The sequence below is a fragment of the Phodopus roborovskii genome, unplaced genomic scaffold, assembly GCF_943737965.1.
Source record: "Phodopus roborovskii unplaced genomic scaffold, PHOROB, whole genome shotgun sequence".
Lineage (NCBI taxonomy): Eukaryota > Metazoa > Chordata > Mammalia > Rodentia > Cricetidae > Phodopus > Phodopus roborovskii.
In genome coordinates this window covers 502,250-523,375 of record NW_026126583.1, presented here as the reverse complement: position 1 = coordinate 523,375, position 21,126 = coordinate 502,250, and the positions used below count along the sequence as shown (strand labels likewise).

At 34.7% G+C, this 21,126-nt stretch overlaps 1 protein-coding gene across 1 annotated transcript in view; it reads right to left on the bottom strand.

The window, feature by feature from the left end:
• Positions 1–20,321, bottom strand: part of Cdh19 (cadherin 19) — a 108,716-nt gene extending 88,395 nt beyond the window's left edge. Inside the window, exons 1-2 of the mRNA XM_051203911.1 lie at positions 20,103–20,321; positions 18,576–18,867 (exon numbers count right to left, since the gene is read on the bottom strand). Of these exons, the coding sequence (XP_051059868.1) occupies positions 18,576–18,867; positions 20,103–20,321 (511 nt within the window). The remainder of the gene's footprint in view (positions 1–18,575; positions 18,868–20,102) is intronic.
• Between the last annotated feature and the right edge of the window lie 805 nt (positions 20,322–21,126).

Sequence of the window (21,126 nt, the reverse complement as noted above, 5' to 3'; positions counted from 1 at the left end):
AGAAACACTCCTATATACAAATAATAATAAGCTGAGAAATAAATCTTGGAAAAAGCACAGTTCACACTAGTACCAACTACTATAAAATATCTTGATGCAACTCTAACCAAGCAAATGACAAGAACTTCAGTCCTTATAAGAAAAAAATGGAGAAGATATTAGACGATGGAAATATCTCTCATGTTGCTGGATTGGAAGCATTAACTTAATAAAAGTGGACATCATACTAACAAAAATCTACAAAATCACCACAGTCCCCATGGAAATTCCAACATAATTCTTTACAGAACTTAAAAAAAAAAAAGTTAACTTCATGTGGATTAAAAAAAAAAAAAAAAAAAGAGCAACAGAGGAAGACTAGAAAAGCAAACATCCAAGACAGTAGCTCTTACCTGTACCATGCCTAAATGACTACCTTGTCTCCATGAATCATCAAAGACAGTGCTCTCCCTGTATAAAAATTAATTTTCACCTGAGATCATTTACTTTTTTATTTTATACCTCACTAATTCTGAGTTTAATGGCATGAGCTGTGTTATTCTTTTAGATTGATTCACACTTCTCAAGCCCTAAATGGCCTTAAACTCACTGATATTCATCTGATTTTCTCCTCTGTACTGGTATTAAATGTGTGTACCACCACTGCCTGGCTCTATGGCTGTCACTAGCTTCTCATTTTGATCCCAAGTGGCTTTATTACACTACAAACACTATACCACCACAAATAAACAAAATACCCAGGATACCTAAAACAATCTTAAACAGTAAAAGATCTACTGGAGGAATCACTATCCCTGATTGCAAGCTGTATTAGAAATCAATTTTAATAAAAATCTAGCAAATTGACCTATATAAGACAAGTTGACCAAACACAGCTATGTGCATATACACAAAGGATGCTCCATAATATCACATAAAGACTTGTTCAACTGTGTTCATAGAAAAGATTTTCATAATAGCCAGAGCCTTGAAAAAAACCTAGATGTCCATAAACAAAAGGATGGGTAAAAAACGTGGTACATATACACAATGGAATATTAGTCAGATATTAAAAATAATGCAATCATACAATTTGCTGATAAATGGTTGGAACTAAAATTTCATCCTGATTGATGTAATCTAGATCCAGGAAGAAAGACATTGTATATACTCACTTATAGGGAAATATTAGCAGTAAAGTAAAGGATAACCATGTTGTATCCACAGACCCAGAGAAGCTATGTAAAAAGTAGGGTTCAAGGGACATGCATGTGAAGGGAAAACTATATAGACATCAACATGAATGAGGATAGAATTAAGAAATTAGAGAGTAAGAGCTAAAATAGAGGGGATCAGTAAGAGGAAAATGGAGGGCGAAAGTGCTTGGATATATATCTGGAACCTAGAGGCATATCTAGGAAGAATAGGAAACCTAGTGCAAGGGAAACTTCACATGTCCTATGAAGGCGACACTACTTAAATTTTCTAGCTATGGGAAATAAAAAGCATGAAGCAGCCATCTCCTCTGATCAGTTAAGACATATAGTAGAGGAACTGGAATACCAAACCAACCATAAAACCCTCAACCTACAATTTGACTTACCTTAATGTAGTGCTAATGTAAATGTTGCTTAGATAAAAGGGGTCATTCAAGAGGGACACAGATTGAGAACTATAAGAAAGGAAAATATTTAAGATCTCCTGGGTAAACTGGGAGTGGGATAGAAGGGAGAGGGGACATGACAGATCAAGCAGACAGAGTTGGGGGAGGATTGGCGGAGAGCAATGAAAGAGTTATCTTGATAGAAGGACCCATTATGGTGGTAGGAAGAACTAAAGAATTTCTCAGGAATTCACAGTGATGATACCAACTAAGAATACTAGCAATAATGGAAAGAGTATCTGACTCTGCTTTCCCATTTAATCAAATTAGTTTCTACTCTAATTGTAATCATACAACCTACATCCAGTAACTGATAGAAGAAGATTCAGTGAACCACAGCCAAGAACTGGGCTGAGCTCATGGAGTCCAGCTGAAGAGAGGGAGGAAAACCCACATAAACAAGGGTTTAAGATCCTGATTGGGAAAAAAAGAAAAAGAAAAGAAAAGAAAGAAAGAAACATATGACCAGAGGTAATGGGACCTCATGCACTATGGACTGAGCTGAGTAACTTGCATAGGGTGGAACTAAACTCTCTGAATGTAAACAACAGACATGTCACTTGATTTGTTGTGGGGACACCTGGCAATGACGCCAGAACCTATCTCAGGGGCATGCACTGAATTTTTGGAGACTATCCCCTTTGGTGGGATACTTGGTCAGCCTTGATTATGGGAAGATTGGCTTTGTCCTACCTCAATTTGGTATGCCATATTTCATCATTCCCCCCCCCCCCCGACACACACACGCAAAAAAAACCTTACCCCTTCTAAGGATAGCATAGGGGTAGGAAGGGGAAGATAGGGGTGAGAAGGAGAGGGAGGAGGAACTGCAATTGGTATATGAAGTGAAAAATATATTTGTGTTTTATCTAGACAGGGTTTCCCACTGGAACTTTGAATCCTGTCCAAGTGTAGCTCTTGTAGTACAGGCTGGTTTCAAACTCACAGAGATTCACCTGCCACTGCCTCTCAATGGTTAGAACTAAAGCTGTGTGCCACCACTGCTGCCTGGAATAAGCACTTTTGAAAAAAAAAAAAAGAAAAGAAAGAAAGAAAGAAAGAAAGAAAGAAAAAAAGAAGAAATCAGAAATCAGAAATCAATCACTGGTCCAACTTGAACCCCATATGACAAGAAGGGAGCAGATACCCTGAGACAGCATAGGCCAGAGAGTTAGGATAAAACCAAACAGGACTGGCAGAGAAAGAAGTACATATAATGATTCCGAATGATATGCTGCTATAAACCAAGACTGATGCCTGTCTAAACAGTATCTGAGAGACTGCACCAAGCCACTGATTGAAACTAATACAAAGACACTCTGCCAGATAATACAGGGGTCAATCATGTGAAAGAGTGGGAACAAAATTTTTAGGAGCCTGTGGTGTCAAGGAAACCACATGAGATCTCACAGAACCAAATAACCTGTGCTAATAGTGGCTCACAAAAACTGGACAGACCACTAGACATCCTGAATAGTACTGACCTAGGCCCAGGCCTGCTGCATTCATGACAGAGATGTTTATCTTGGTCGTCTTGTGGGATTCCGGACAGTGGAAACCTGGGGCTATCTATACCACTATTGCCTTCTGTTAGGAGCCTTTCCTCCTACAGGATTGCCTTTCCAGCCTTCATAGGAAAGGAGATGTTCTAGTCTCACTGCAACTTGATATACCATAGCTTTCTGATATTCATGTGTGGCACGCCTTTTCTTAAAGGAACAGAGGAGGTGTGTATATGGTTGATGGAGGAGTGGAGTGAAGGAAGACTTTGGTCAGGATGTAAAAAACAAAAAACTCAACAAGCAAAAAACTAATTTGTAAATAGCAACCAATGCATTTACTTGTCCCAGTAATAAACAACAACAACAAAAAACTTATCTAATGCAATGTAATGCTGCTTGGGCTATACTTCCATTAATACTTAAGATCTTGGACTGTGTAATATTTGAGAGACTTTCTCATAGTTTGTAATTTAAGTACTAATTGTTTCTGTATATCTACTGAATCATTACAACTATCATAAAATTATTTTTGTGAAAATAAGAATTATGCAATATTAGAATCTGTCTACTTTGTCACACTGTTTGCAGGAATATCTATTATATAGGTGACATGGGACATTGTCCAGGTGTTTCAAAGGCACAGTTCAGTTTTCTTTGGGAACTATAGTTTCTAATTAAATTTTTTTCAGTTATCTGAAACAGAATTAAAATTAGATGATTGTATATTATTAGAAATTACATGAAGCATATCTACAATTTCATATGAATCACCATGTTGAAGAAAATGTAAATGCTAACCTATAAAGCTCAGTAAACTTTGATGTTTAGGTGAAACATTAAAGTCAGAATCAATAAGAGAAATTCTGACCATACCAAAATTATCCTGTATGCAGTAAAATTAACTTGATAAAGAAACTGTAACTCTGTCAATGTGTTTTACTTAATATTTATTATCACTCAAAAGTTTTATGGAAAACTTAACAATTCCCATATAAGTGTTAAACTTAACATCTTCAATACAATTTGATTGGCTTCTTATATCTTATCACACAGAGAGTATTTTACCTTCCAATAATTATAGAAAGTATCCAAACACAAAAATATAAACGAGTGATAAAAAGTTTACATGCACACTAATTGGAGGAATTTACCAACTTTTCCAGTGTATAATTAAATTGTGTATTTATTGCTGAATACCTATTTAAACATATGTATCACCATTTACTTGTGTGATGACTGCTGGGAATCAAACAATAGTTTTCAATATGTTTCATTTATTGTAATATGTAAGTATGACTATGGTTTGAACTTTTTCAATATGCAACGATAAGGTTTTCTGCATATTGGAGATAAAAAATATGTCATGATTCAAAATTTTGTAATTTTATATAATGCTAAAATTATCCAGGATTACATGGAGCTCTTAGTCTATACAATACTGGAACATAGACTTCCACTTGCTTCAGGCTCCTGAGTGCTGGGTCTAAAGATTTGGATCATTACATCCTGCCATGAAATGTCTACTTTAACATACAATTTTATTCATCTTGAATTTATTAATATATTTACTTATAAAATTTTCAATTCTGAAAGGACAAATATTATATAAAACTTTATTTACCTGTGCCTTACATTACCTATTTTTCCAACCATGAAATAGTGAAATGATGTAATATATATTATGTAATGAGACTCATTGGAGAAGTAATAATTTCATCACAGCTCTGCTTATAAATCCACACTGTGACCCAGTTTCAATAAAAGAAATATTTTACCTATGTAAGTATTAAAAGGAATACCAATGTTGTAATTATATTTGAGAGGCAATTCCTAAACAAAGAGCATTGGAATATAGGTTTTGGTTCACACTTCTTTTCTTAATAGTGGAAAATGTTTTTCAATCATTATGTTTTTCCTAACACAGCCTCCTATAAATATTTCAGAGCTTGCATTAATGTGTTGAATGTTTGACATCTCTATCTTTAAAACTTGGAGAGAGAATATCAGTCAAATCCTTCATCTCTACCTGTTCAAGCAGGTGATAAATACAGAAGAAATCGAGCAGCAATTCATCCAAACTCATTTATTTTGTAATTATGTGTATAATTTTTAAGATTCTGATATTCAAATTTTCAAAAGTTTCAAACTTGAAAATAAAATATTTTCTGGTAAATATTGTTATTAACATTTGTGTATGTATTTGTTTGAATATATCAGTTTTAACACAGATAAACTTATAGACAAAGGTATATTTCATATATTGATAGTAAGATTTTTTTTGAGGACAAATTTATGTCTTTTTACAAAAGCAGAAAACACACAATTTAAAATACTCATTTAACTATGATAGAATTCTGTATGTCTATTTTATTGACATTTAAAAGGTGTAATTCTGGTATAGATATTCTTAAAGAATAGTTAACAGTTAAGTCATAAGTTACATCATACTTTCATAATAAAATCAAGATGAAGTTGTAAGCAAAAACAGATACTTGTTAGTTTTTAAACTGAAGTACTTGGGTATCTCATGCTATAAAAGTTTTAAATAGATTATATTCATTTCATTAAACACTCAGGAAAGAGATACAGAATATTCTACTACTAGCCATCTTGATTACTGTAATGAGAAACATATAAAAAAAATTTGAAGGGTTTAATTTTACAAAGTTCTCTTTGTATATATATATATGTGTGTGTGTGTGTGTGTGTGTGTTTCAAATTTCTTTTTTATACACTGTATGAAAATTTTGTTTATTGATTATTTTTGTTAATCACAGTGTGACCTGAGAAATTAAAACAATATTTTAAGATAATATAGAAAATAAATTAACTGTATCTGTGTGGTAAGACTATGTGAGAGTAAAGACAATAAAGATTTATAAATGATTCTATGTAAAACTGTGACTTAGCTTACTAAGAATGGTTTCCTGTTGGTAAGACAGCTACAAAAATCTATTTTAAATAATAATTTATTTTATGTGAATGAAGTTTTAAGTTTTTTGTCCCACATATGCATATGCATTTCCTTAGTGCCAAGTGCCTCTGAAGGCTTGAAAAAAATCTATGGAAGACAAATTACAGAGTGGTATGAAATTTTATGTGGGTTTGGGGAATAAAATTTGAAAATCTGAAAGAGCATCCAATTCTCTTAACTGTTGAGTTATCCCTCTAGTTATACACAATTTTTTCTTCTCTCAAATTGACATAACATTGGGAAGAAAACTTATAGCCATAATTGAAAGGGAAGATGATTAAAAATTAGGTGTTATTTGAGTCAATCAGAAATACTTAAAAATAAATATACAATTTTAAAAACAAAAATTTCAGAATAGTGATTAACTGAATAGTAGCATTATACAGTCTCTTTGATCACTGCATAATTTCATTCACAGTCATGAAATCTCCCTTATATATACATATACACTGGTCACCCCTCAGCATGATCTGTTGGTTTGTTTATAATTTTCACACACACTTGCATATTTTTACCTAGTTATTCAAACACTTTGACCCTTGAAAACTCTGTTATCTTATAATTGTGTGTAGAAAGAAGAAAAAAAATGCAGTCCAGTAGAACAATTGAAAACACACAAACTACTTTTTTTAAGGTAGATGCAATGAAGAAAACCCAATATTATATAGAAAGAAGTAAGTGTATAATACACTGAGCTATGAAAGAATAAAAGCAGCACATTGTGTCTTACAAGTATATGTCATTTTGGATCAATAAGGCATATGTTAGTAACTAAATTGGCCACTATAAACTAGATCACAGTTTGTTTTTCATTTTTGAAATTGTAAATAGTGCAAATTTGAGTTAATCTTGTATCCTGCCATTTTTTTGAAGGTGTTTATCAGCAAAATAGAATTTTTTGGGTCACTCATGATCATATCATCTACACATTGAAAATTTGATTTTTTATTTTCATTTTGTATCCCTTTGATATCTTTGTGTTGTATTATTGCTCTAGCTAGAACTTCAAATACAATATATTTCCTTTTCTATTTAAATTTGAAATTATGTTGTTTTACATATCAATCCTAGTTCACTCACCCTCCTAATCTCCCCAATCACCCCTCCCCTAACAAACCTCAGCCCATCCCCTTTCTGCTCCCTAGGAAGGGTGAGGCCTTAGATAGGTAGTCTTCAAAGTCTGTCATGTCATTTGGGACCGGGACTAGCCCCTCCTGTGTGTGTCTAGGTTGAGAAATGGAGACAATATGGTACATTTGCACAGTGGAATACTATTCAGCAGAAAAACACAATAGAAAACTGAAATTTGCAGGGAAATGGATGGAACAATAAACAACCATCCTATGTGAGGCAACACAGTCACAAAAAGACAAACATGGTATGCACTCACTCATATATGGATTTTATACATAGAGAAAAGAGCAAAGGATTACCAGCCTCCAATTCACACTGCCTGAAAAGCTAGGAAACTACTAGGACCCTAAGGGAGACATATCTGGTCTCCTGGAGAAAGGGGAAGGGACAAGCATGGAAGGAGGAGAGATGAAGTTAGGAAAAATGAAGGAGAGAAGAGAAGGGTAATGGTGGGCATGAGGGAAAAGGAAGACTGAGACAGGGAAAGACTAGAGGAGAACATGAAAAGATGATAATCGAGGAAGCTATTATAGATTCAAGTACAATATTGAAGAGATATGGAGAGAGTGGAAACATTGTCTTGTTCCTGATTTTAGAGGAATTACGTTGAGTTTCTCTGCATTTAGTTTATGGTAGCTGTTCACTTGCTGTATATTGCCTCTATTATGTTTAGGTATGTTCCTGTTTTCCCTGATCTCTCTAAGACATTTATCATGAAGGGGTGTTGGATTTTTTCTTTTCTTGTATGCTTTTTTCCACATCTAGTAAGATGATCATGTGGTTTTCTTTTTTAGTTTGTTTATATAATGGATTACATTGACAGATTTTCATATTTTGAACCATCCCTTCATATCTGAGATCAAGCCTACTTGATAATGTTTTAATACTTTTCTAATGTGGTCTAGGTTTCAACTTGTCAGTATTTTATTGATTATTTTTGCATCAATGTTGATGAGGGAGATTGGTCTGGAGTCTTTCTTAGTTGTGTTTTTAATTGGTTTGCGTATGAAGGTAATTGCTGCCAGGTAAAAAGAGTTTGGCAATGACCCTCCCACTTCTATTGTATGGAGCAGTTTAATGAGTATTGGTATTAGCTGTTCTTTGAATTTCTGGTAGGATTTTGCCCTGAAACCACCTGGCCCTGAACTTTTTTCAGTTGGATGACTTTTGATAACTGCTTATATTTCATTAGGGGTTACAGGTCTCTTACAATAAGGTTGATGACTACCTTACATACCACCATAGAGCCTTACCCAATAGCTGATCAAAGCAGAAACAGTGATTCACAGCTAAGCACTGAACCAAAATCCTTGAATCCAGTTTTAGACATGGAATAGTGATAAGCAAAGGGGTCAAGACCATGCAGGAAAAACCCAAACAAATTACTGACCTCAGAAAGTGGAAGCTCATTGACCCCAATATGACAGTAGGGAAACTAGCATAGGACTGAACAAGGCCTACTTAATTTGAGTGTTAGTTGAGGGCCCTAGGCAATCTATGGAGCCTCACAGAGTGGCACCAGTATTTATCCCTAAGGCACAAGAGGTTTGGGGAGTCTATTTCCTGTAGAGGGATACTCTCTCAGCTTAGATACACAGTTCATGGCCTAGGTCCTGTCCCAAAAGATGTGACAGGCTTTGGTGATCCCTCAGTAGAGGCCTCATCCTCCCTGTGGAGTGGAGGGGGATGGGCTGGGGTTAGTTGGTGGGAATAGGAGGACAGGAGTGATAGGAAACTGGAGTTGGTAAGTGAAATATGATTGATTTTAATTTAAATAAAATTAATTTAAAAAACAAAAGAGAAGGAGAAACAATAGCTGTGGCAGGGGCTGATGTTGTAATTAAATAAACAATGAATGTGTAATCATAGCACCAAGATAACTGGCAACATGAACCTGGAAGCAAGAGTAATTAACTGATAATTAATATATAGATGAATGAGAGGAATAAATAATAATGTATTTACATAAAAGAATTCACAACATGCAGTAATGATGTACTTAGAAAACCAAATTAAATGTCATATAATCTTATCATACTAGTTGATGTCTTTACTATGAGTAAAATATAACAAGTAAGCACTAATGCTTCAAAGAGAAAAATAATGAGTAATCCGTCAATTTAATATTAGTCAGCAAAATAATAATAATAATAATAATAATAATAATAATAATAAACACTATTCATATCCTTGGTGCCCTTTCAAAAATATTAAGTCCTCATTGTTAATTTTTGAACTCTTTCTCTCTCTCTCTCCCTATATATATATATATATATATGTGTGTGTGTGTATGTATATGTGTGTATATATATATATATATATATATTATGACTAATACCCCTCAAGTATCTAGTATACCCCACAAATTAAATAGATATTTTATAAATTAGCTATAAAATGAACTGTTCTAAGATATATGTATTCACCAAATATGCTGTCATTTTTTTTTTTTTTTGCAACTTGACTCCAGTGCAAACATATCTGAGAAAGGACATCTAAATTGACAAAATGCTGCCATAAAGAGCCCTCTTAGCATGTAATGCCTGAACTCTACAGGTTGTCCTGGGCTGCTCTGTAGCTTCGGCTTTAATTCTTACATACAAGTTTCTGCCCCACTTCGAGTTCCTGCTATCGCTTCCTTTAGTGACGGAATAATAATCTGTTCCTCCCCACATTATTGTTAGTATTTGTCATGGTGTTTAAAACAGAAATAGAAAGGTCTCTACTTCTTCTTTATATATAAAACTGTGGTATTAGCTCAGGCAGGCAGGCAAAGTGTGACTAAGCATCTTCCCCCTGTGGAAGCCAGAGAAGAGCAGGCACTTCAGTTTGGCTTTGGTTGAAGACAGAACTTAGCATAATTTACTGCTTTACACACTGGAAGAATCACAGATGACAAAGATGTGCTTCGGAGATGTATGGTTCAGACAAATTCCAACTTGCTTTACAATGTATCAGGATGAGATAACTGAAAAGAAAGCAGAGCCATACTATTTGCTTTTACCAGGACCAGGCCAACAGAAAACTGCTCCTAACAAAATGGTGCTGGCAATGTGGCTATTAAGAACTTCCACTTAAAACTTAACAAAAGCTTTAAAATGGGTTTTAAAAGCAAAGGAAGAGAGACAAGCAAGGCTTCTTGGTAGCAGCATTTTCTTAGTTGGACTGTATTGCTAGAGAAAAGCAGAGATTTGTGCGGCTCCTTTAAGGGAGATTTCCTGATTCAGCATAGCAGAAAAAAAAAAAAAAAAAAACATAAGATTTTTTTTTTTAAAGAGCTCTGCTAACAACTTAATTGTGAATACAAGAGCTGGCAATGGCAATGACCACATCTCCAAGCCAGCAGCATGACAGCATAGAGCAAAACAAGGAGCACAACTCTCAGTTCTGGTGGTAAAAGTACCGGCCACCGTCTTGGATAGACCGAGGCTAATACAGCTGTGACTTCAATTTTAGCAATGTTGTTGTTTACCAGATAAAAATACTTGTGGACACAAAAAAATAAAGATTTACAGTAAAGACAGATTCGGATTAAGAAAAAAATCTAAAGGTTTACAGTGTGTTTGAAAATCTACCTAGGCTTGGGAGAGAAAAAGAAACAGAATAAAATAGTTTAAAAAAGAGTTTAAAAAAGACAGAGAGTAGCTGGGTGTGGTAGCATATGCCTTTAATTCCAGCACTCAGGAGACAGAGGCAAGCAGATCTCTATGACTTCACAGTAAACCTGGTATACAGAGTTAATTCCAGGACATATAAAATTTACATAAAAAACCCTGTCTCCAGAGGAAATCCAGACAATTTTCAGGTCATACTTTGAAAACCTGTACTCCACAAAAATTGAAAATTCAAAGGAAATGGACAAGTTTCTGGATAACTATCACTTACCAAAATTAAATCAAGAACAGACAAACAAATTAAATAGACTTATAACCCGCAATGAAATAGAAGCAGTCATCGAAAGCCTTCCAACGAAAAAAAGTCCAGGGCCAGATGGATTCAGTGCAGAATTCTACCAGACATTCAAGGAAGAACTAATACCACTACTCCTCAAACTGTTCCACAAGATAGAAACAGAAGGTTCATTGACAAACTCTTTTTATGAGGCCACAATAACCTTGGTACCCAAACCTCACAAAGACACAACTAAGAAAGAAAACTACAGACCAATATCCCTGATGAACATCGATGCACAAATACTCAATAAAATAATGGCAAACCAAATTCAAGAATACAGCAGAGAAATCATCCACCATGACCAAGTAGGCTTCATATCTGGAATGCAGGGATGGTTTACCATACGAAAATCTATCAACGTGATCCACCATATAAACAAACAGAAAAAGAAAAACCATATGATTATCTCCCTAGATGCGGAAAAAGCCTTCGAAAAAATTCAACACCCTTTCATGATAAATGTCTTGGAGAGGTCAGGGATAATAGGAACATACCTAAACATAATAAGGGCAATATACAGCAAACCACCTGCCAACATCAAACTGAATGGAGAGAAACTTAAGCCAGTTCCTCTAAAATCAGGAACAAGACAAGGCTGTCCTCTCTCTCCATATCTCTTCAATATCGTACTAGAAGTTCTAGCTAATGCTATAAGACAACAAAAGGAGATTAAGAGGATCCAAATTGGAAAGGAAGAAGTCAAACTGTCTCTATTTGCAGATGATATGATAGTTTACATAAGCGACCCAATGAACTCTACCAGGGAACTTCTACAGCTGATAAACACCTTCAGCAAACTAGCAGGATAAAAGATAAACTCAAAAAAATCAGTAGCCCTAATTTTTCAGGCGACAAAGAGGCAGAGAAAGAAATCAGAGAAACATCATCCTTTACAATAGCCACAAGCAACATAAAGTATCTTGGTATAATGCTTACCAAACAAGTAAAAGACCTATATAATAAGAATTTTGTGACTCTAAGGAAAGAAATTAAAGAAGATACCACAAAATGGAAAGATCTCCCATGCTCTTGGTTAGGTAGGATTAACATAATGAAAATGGCAATCTTACCAAATGCAATCTAAAGATTCAATGCAATCCCCATTAAAATCCCACCACAATTCTTCACCGACCTTGAAAGGATAATAATCAACTTTATATGGAAAAACAAAAGACTCAGGGTAGCCAAAACAACCCTATACAATAAAAGAACTTCAGGAGGCATCCCCATTCCTGACTTTAAGCTCTACTACAGAGCTATAGTTCTGAAAACAGCCTGGTATTGGCATAAAAATAGACAGGTAGACCAATGGAATTGAATTGAAAATCCTGATATTAATCCACGCACCTATGAACACCTGATTTTCGACAAAACAGCTAAAATTATACAATGGGGTGTGGATAGCATCTTCAACAAATGGTGCTGGCACAATTGGATGAGGGTGTGTAGAAGGCTGCAGATAGACCCATGTCTGTCGCCATGCACAAAACTCAAGTCCAAATGGATCAAAGACCTCAACATCAATCCAGCCACATTGAAACTCTTAGAAGAGAAAGTAGGAGGTACCCTTGAACAAATTGGTATAGAAGACCTCTTCTTGAACATATCTCCAGGGGCACAGACACTGAAAGAGACAATTAATAAATGGGACCTCTTCAAACTTAGAAGCTTCTGTAAGGCAAAGGACACAGTCGACTAGACCAAACAGCAGCCCACAGACTGGGAAAAGACTTTCACCAATCCTATATCTGACAAAGGGCTGATGTCTAAAATATACAAAGAACTCAAGAAACTAGTCAACAAAACACCAAATAACCCTATTAAAAAATGGGGTACAGAACTGAAGAAAGAATTCTCAATGGAGGAAATCAAAAAGGCTGAAAGACACTTAAGAAAATGCTCCACATCCTTAGCTATCAGGGAAATGCAAATCAAAACAACTTTGAGATACCATATTACCCCTGCCAGAATGGCTAAAATTAGACACTCCAGTGATGACTTATGTTGGAGAGGATGTGGAAAAATTGGAACACTCCTCCACTACTGGTGGGAGTGCAAACTCATACAGCCATTTTGGAGATCAGTATGGCGGTTCCTCAGGAAAATGGGAAGTAGTTTACCACAGGACCAGGCAATCCCCCTCTTAGGCATATACCCAAAGGATCCATGCAACAAAGACATCTGTTCAACTATGTTCATAGCAGCACTATTTGTAATAGCAAGAACCTGGAAGCAACCTAGATGCCCCTCAATTGAAGAATGGTTAATGAAGATGTGGCACATCTACACAATGGAATACTACTCTGCAGAAAAAAATAATGGTATCTTGAACTTTGCATGCAAGTGGATGGCACTTGAAGAAACCATCCTGAATGAGGTAACCCAGTCACAAAAAGAGGAACACAGTATGTACTCACTCATATATGGATTTTAGACCTAGATCAAATGATCACCAGCCTATAATTCACATCACCAGATGAAGTAGGATACAAGGTGTATTCTAAGAGATTCATAGAAAGTCCCTCACAGAACTGGGAAGGGACAAGTCCCCCAGAGCTCAGGTGAAGTGGGGGAGGACAGCGAATGGAGAGAGAAGTAGGAGAAAATGACAGGAGGAATGGAAAACATGTGCGACCAGGAATATTGAGCCTGGTTAGGAATAGAAGATAGGAAAGAGAGAGACAGAGACAGAGAGAGAGAACATAAAAGAGGGAGCCAATATTGGTTTGAAGATAAAATTGAACACAATGAAAGGTCGAGAGAACTATAAGACTGCTCCCAACTAACAAGTTGAGCTCACGTGGAAAGGCTATCATAAATGCCCTTCCCGGAGAGTGAGATCAACAACTAACTTCTCCATGGAGCCCTCAACTAATGCCTGTTGAAAACAGGATCAAACACCCATACATAAACACTGAGTCGAACTAGAACCCAGATGCAGATGGAGAGGACAAGACCATGCTGCAGAAACACATAGAGACAGCTTACCCGAACAAGGAGGAGCTAATGGCCACTAGACTGATAGCTGGGACTGACTCAGGCCCCCCTGATTATGGGTTTCAGCCAGAAGGACTGAGCAGTCTAAGAGACCTCAGACAGTGGAGATAGGATGTATCTCTGGTTCACAAAAGAACTTTGTGAACATATCCCCATGGAGGGATAACTGCCTTAATCTAGAGACAGGAGAGAAGCCTTAGTCCCTACTTCACAGGACCTGTCAGATCTACATGACCCCAACTGGATGGCACTCCCCTACATATGGAATTGGGGTGGGGGGGATGGGAGGTGAGGGTGTTTAGATTGTATGTGAGAGGGCAGAGAGGGTAAAAAGGAAGGGAGGAGGGAGGGAGAGGGAACTGGGATCGACATGTAAAATTATATATTAAACTAAATAAAGAAATGCTTTGACTCCAAAATTTAAGTTGAAGGACAAGTTACTGGGGAAAAGGATTTCTATTTTTGTTTCCACAGAAAATGAAAAGATGTGGATTCCTTCCAGACTATGTTGTTTGATCACGCCAGACCGCCTGAAACAGAGTACAAGCTGATCCTACATTCAGAACAGCTGGACACAACAGCCCTACAGACTACAGCCAGAATATCTGAATCTTCCTCGAATCCCCCAAGACAGCACCCCTTACCGGCAGGAAGTAGTTTGGAAGGAATGACGCCCAAATTCCCAAATATTGTGTATAAATGTTTGTTTTCATTTAATTGGACTGTTATATAAAATTAAATAAAATTAAAAAAAAACTAAAAAAAAAAAAAAACCCAGTCTCAAAAAAATGAAAGAATAAAAGTGGAAGTGGAAGAAATAAAGTAATAAAAAAATCCACTTGAAGATCGAAAGCACACAAACAGTCTACGTAATGTATGTTATGATATTGTCTTTAAATTGCTCAATTACTGAGGAAGAAATAATTGCTACAATGAACTTGATTACCAATGCTGCTAAATTAATCCAATTCATATATTTTGAAAATGCTTTTACTTCAAAATTAAAGTCCAAGGACAAGTTACTGGGGGAAAAGAATTTCTATTTTTATTTCCACAGAAAATGAAAAGGTGGGATTCCTTCCAGACTAACATGGTTTGATCAAGCTATACCCCCTAAAGCAGTTTCCCAGGTGATGCAACATTCAAAACAGCTGGGACAAGGCAGCCTTGCAGACCACTACAGCCAGGATTTCTACATTTTAGGATCCCCAAGAAAGTGCCCCCTAACATCAAGAAGCAGTTTGGAAAGAATAATTCCCAAACATTTTTTATAAAGGTTTGTTTTCATTTGTATGGAGTTGGTTATAAATAGCTAATGATCACAACAAATCTCTTGTTACAGGTAAAAAGGGTTTTATGGTACAGATCAGAATAATTTGTTATGGAATAAATTTTCATTTAGTGATATTTATTTAAGGTCAAATTTGTGATATTTCTCCTCTTGTTTAGGTATTGTGTTTATATAGCTCATTTGAAAATGTATAATTTAATGCAAATTTTAGACAGTTACGTATAATAGTCAAAACTTTAGTTAGGCTTTAACTACAATAGTCAAAACTTATAGTTAAGTTAATTAGGACTTGTAGATATACAGGGATGTATTTGAGATGAATAGGCATTCTTCACACCTTCAAAGACATACAGAATATGGCATTTAAAATGGTTTAGGGTTTTTCTTGAGAGTGAGACATAACTGCTCCTGGCAACACCACCTATATCAAAAGGGTAGATGGACATTGAAAAAAATGCATTATGAAGTTTGCTTTCAATATGCAAGACTAGCCATTTGAGCAAAAAACTGCACGTGTCTGGACTGTTTGACTTTATGCTGTATAAATTGGACATATATGATCCACAGGAAAGTGACTACTGGCACAAGATGGACATTTCCTATAGAGTTCCTGCTTCATGGAAGAGTCTACCAGACAAACTGCATGACACAGAGAAAAGTGACTGACAATCTTCCAACACAGGTGGGACAGTTTAGAAACTTCCTGCTTTGCTGAGGGGTCTGTCAGACACACTATGGCCTATAGGCTGAAGATGGAACATTACAGAAGAACTTTAGGTGACTAACAAGGAGAGTAATCTTTTTCTGTAATTTCTAGAGTTTTTATACTGTCTTTCTGTGATCTTTGAGGGAGTTGAGGATTTTAGACTCACAAAGATAGGATAGATGATGGAATAATTTCTTTAAATCTTATTAAATGTTAATGGACTGAACATTGTTAACTGTGGTTTTTATTTGATAACTGATTTGTTATAACTTATACTATGCTAAGATTAAAACCCTTCTTTTTATTTTAGACAGAAAAGAGGAGATGATAGGAGATGTCATTCTGTAAATATGTGTCTCTTATTGGCTAATGATTAAAGCACTGTTGGCCAATAGGAAAGCCAGATAGTTGGGACTAGGAGACAAGGAGGATTCAGGAAGTAGTAGGGAGGAAATTCAACTTTTAGGATAGAGAGAAGAACACTGGGCCTTCTCTCTGGTCAGATAAGACCATGTGGAAATGTTTACAATAATAGAAATGGGTTAATATTTAAGACGGTGCTAGTCAAAAAGAAATACTAGTTACCAGCTAACAGCATTATATCAAATACAGTGTCTATGTGTGTTATTTGAGGCTGGTGCAGTACTGGGACCAGGCCGTTGAAATCATAGCACCTAACAATTAGCCACATTGTAATGCTTTAAACTAAACATAATTATTGACAATAGGGATTATAATTCTGTAAGTAGCTGTTCACTTTGTTTCTCTTCTTCTCCATATAAATTATGAGACCATTTTCTCAGTTCCACTCTTTATGACAAATTTCAAAGAAAAATGAGAGGGAAATAATGACTCCTTAGCTGAATAATTAGGAAACCATCAGCTTCCTTGAATTTTCTACACATATCCAGGATCTAAAGAAACTCTGTTTCCAAGAATAGTTTGAAAACAGTTAGATTGCTTTTATGGTGTTCTCTAATTATTTCATCATATTAGATTGGTCTCCATAAAAACAATCAGCCCCATTTCTCCAGACAAAAATGACCATCATACTTCACCTATAGACAATATTTTATCACATACTAATTATGAATATGTTAATTTAAAATTAGATATTCATTGTTTATGTGTTTAAATTATAAAAACAAATGTTTGCAGTCCTTTATGCTTCTATTATTACTTTTAAACAAAATATTCTCAGTACATGATAGCATAAATTATATTATATAAAAGAAGAAAGAGACCATAGAAGAAAGAACTCATTATGGAAGAAGAGGAGGGGACAACAAATAATTGTGAGGTTGGACAAGGATTTTGTTTGTTTAGCTATCAAAATAACAAATTTAATTTTAAATTTTAAAAATATTGTAATAAACATTGTTTTTGACACACATTATTAAGCTAAATTTATACTGTAAATTATGTATTACACAAGAACAATATTATCCTTTAATCGATTCAGAATGAACCATTAATTTATGCTTGGAATGTTAAAAGTTAAAAAAAAAATCAGGAAAAATACAATGGGAAATATATTTCACAAACTGTTGATGTTGATCAAAATTTCCATAAATGAACTTCAATACTTGTCATCAAATTTTAATATGCTTACGACCAAAGCACTTCATTATCATTATAAACAGTTTTTTGAATTAGATCTGCTCTATACACATTTTTGCTGATTTATTAAAATAATTTTTCATAACCGTATATTCCCTTAACTATAAAGATATTTTTGATCTCCAAGTTAGTTAATAATTTTGTCTTACCTCTTAGTCATTTGTAAAAATCATGACCTTAGTGGTAATAAAATTTAAAAGTAACTTGAAATGACCAAAGTTGCATTTAAACTTTCAAGCATTCCTATTTTTGTACTCCTTGTTTTTGATGACTATAGTAGTATTGTTGTATAAATTATTTTCTTTAATTAATCATGAAAATGTTGTAAATCAAATATGCACATCAAAAAGTTTAAATGTTTTTTTGTGTACTTGCAGGGAAATTAATTTGTAATAGAGAGTGACAAATGAGAAAAATGTAAATTTTAGCTCAATTCCACTTGAATGTTCAAGTTTGTAATCAAATTAGGCAACCAATAAATACCAGCATTGTATACAAAGAAGTTATTATAAACATATAGTGTATGCAAGAAACAAAGCCATTGCATAATACCATAGAAATTCAAGCAATTTTGAACTAATAATAAATGAAACACTAAATACAGTTTAGTATTTGCAAGTATTTTACTTAAAAATTTGTCAGAGGTAATAGTAATATGGAAATTAATGCAATGTTCTACCAAACATATACTTGAAAGTTTAAGTCAGTGTAACTTTTAATAAAACTCCAAGTATATATAAATTAATGTGCAATACCTTCTGGAGACATCTCTGGTATAGTGGCCTCATAAGGTTCATCGAGGAATTTTGGTTTATTATCATTGATATCCAAAACTCTGATGACAAACTCAGACTCAGGTTCCACAGCTTTTCCAGTGGTGGTATCGATTACCTGTGCTCTGAGGATATAGAGGGATTTTTCCTCTCTATCTAGCTTCTGTATGGCAAATATGTCACCTGTTCGTTCATCAATGCTGAAGCTTCCAGCTCCTGTCTCAAGTAATTTGTATTGGAAAGAGTTGTTTCCATTGTCCAATTCAGATCTTAGCTGCAAGTAATAATAGACAAGTGAATTTCCAGACATATGGGAAATTTCTGTTCATGTTTTTCATGTTTGCTAAGCAGTATCAAGTAAAAAAATCTATATAATTCCTATTTCTTATTATTTTTTAATTTTTTTGTTTTTGTTTGTTTGTTTGTTTTTTGTTTTATTTTTGTGTGTATAGCCCTGTATAAAAAAACAGGCCCTGGCTTCTCTGTAATTCACTCTATAGACAAGGTTTGGTTTGAACACAAATATCCATGTCTGTGTGGATGGCTCAATGGTTTAATGAGCTTTCTGATCATTGAGAGGACCTTTTATTCAGTTCCCAAAACCCACAAGTTGGGTCAAAGTAGTTTTTAAATCCAGTCAGAGAGGATCCGATGATATCTGACATCCACAGCCACCATACATGCAAATGTTACTTATATATTCTTATAGAAAAACATGACTTAAAAATGGACTGAGACTATAACATGCATTTATGTGTGCAATCCCTATGTATGTTTTTTGCCTAAAAGTATTCACAGACTCTGAAAACCAGACTTTTATTCTCTCAAATGGACTGAATAAAGTTAAGTGAATAAATTCTGAGTGCTTCACCATTTGGATTCAATTATATTTTACTGCTACCTAGTGAGTAGGTAACCTATTTCAGTACATCTATCTTAAAGCAAGAGAGTTACAGAGGATGGTATTGCAATTATCTTTGTATAAATTCAATCAAATAAAAATAAAAAAAAACAAATATAAAAATTGGAGAGGTTCTGTCTCATTAAGGAAAGTTCCCTGAATATACTCCTCTGACAAAATGAAAATAATCACTCTCTGCACTTGAACTTCTCTAATTAAATGGTGTGTGTAGGCTCCTGGTTAAACAGATGTTATTAATGTGCATAATTAAATATGGATGAGGTATGTCAACAGTTACTTTGCAGATCATTATATGGAGTTCACAAATGCTGTCAAATTATATTTGACTCTGTGGATGCTTTGATCTATTTTCGGAAATTGCATCATTACATTTCTCAATGTTGATAAATATTGTGACAGGTTCATGAAAAGACAGAAAGAGAAATTTAAAAACTAGACTTCCATTTACAGGTTTGGAGTGGGTTATTGTGCTGTGTTTGGCAGTTTCTAATGGCTCTCTTAAATATGTAAAACTTATCAGACTTTCCTAACATATCAACAAAAACCTTTACAAAGCCATTTACTTTAATTCTTCAGAAAATAAGTACCTGTCCAACATGTTGTCTAATATCCATTTCCTCTGGTACAACAAATTGATTCCACACCCAGCCACGCTTAGCTCTCCGAGGATATGGGGCTGCTCTCTGAGTCCTCCCAGGTTGCAAGTTCTCAGCAACTTTAATGCAAGACCATAGTAGAAGAAGGACCACCATCCAGTGTTTTAGCATGCGGCAATTGACGGTAGTGTGTATTTGGATCCCAACCATTGTTCTACAGAAGAATAGGGATGATGCAAACAAATTGTGTTTGTTTCACAATATTCATTTACAATATTAACTATCCAGTATATTCCTAAAACATAGAAACAGGAAAAAAAGTTCACATTAGAAAGTCCAACATTTTCTCATATAATTACTAAAGACAGGTTACAACATTTGCAACTGGGAATGAACAGACATTTAATTTATCTTCCAATTAAGCTAGTTAATTGTATTTTGTAGCTCAGTAATTATTTAATTGTAATGCTATAAATTCCAGCTCAAGCACCATTTGTTTTAAACTGCACACATAAATCTGCCAGAAGGTTGCAATATTCCATTAGCTATCTCCTCCTTTTACTTGCTAGAAATAAATTTATCTTACATTTCTAGTCATGTTACAATACTACAAATGAATAAAAAAAATAAATTTCTACCTAAAATCTGAGATATTTAGGAATTAGTGAGACTGATGTTATAAAGCACATTTAACAATAATAACGCAGTGCAAAGTTATTTACTCTTTGAAAGTTAAGTAATTATGGGTTATAATGGTAGCTCTGTAGTTGAAAATTGAATAAGGGAAAAACATTCTCTTTAATAAATAACATGAAATAAATGACACTTCTAGAAGAAAATATAACCTAATGGAACAGAAGAAAAATGTTGGTTGAAAATTGGATATGAAAGTTAGTGTTCATTAACGATTAAAACACATTGCAGCCTACTTAAATTCTTCAGATCCTATTGGACTGACACTATTCTCTCCAACTCTGACACAACAGCCACTTTCCCCACATCTGCAGAATATATG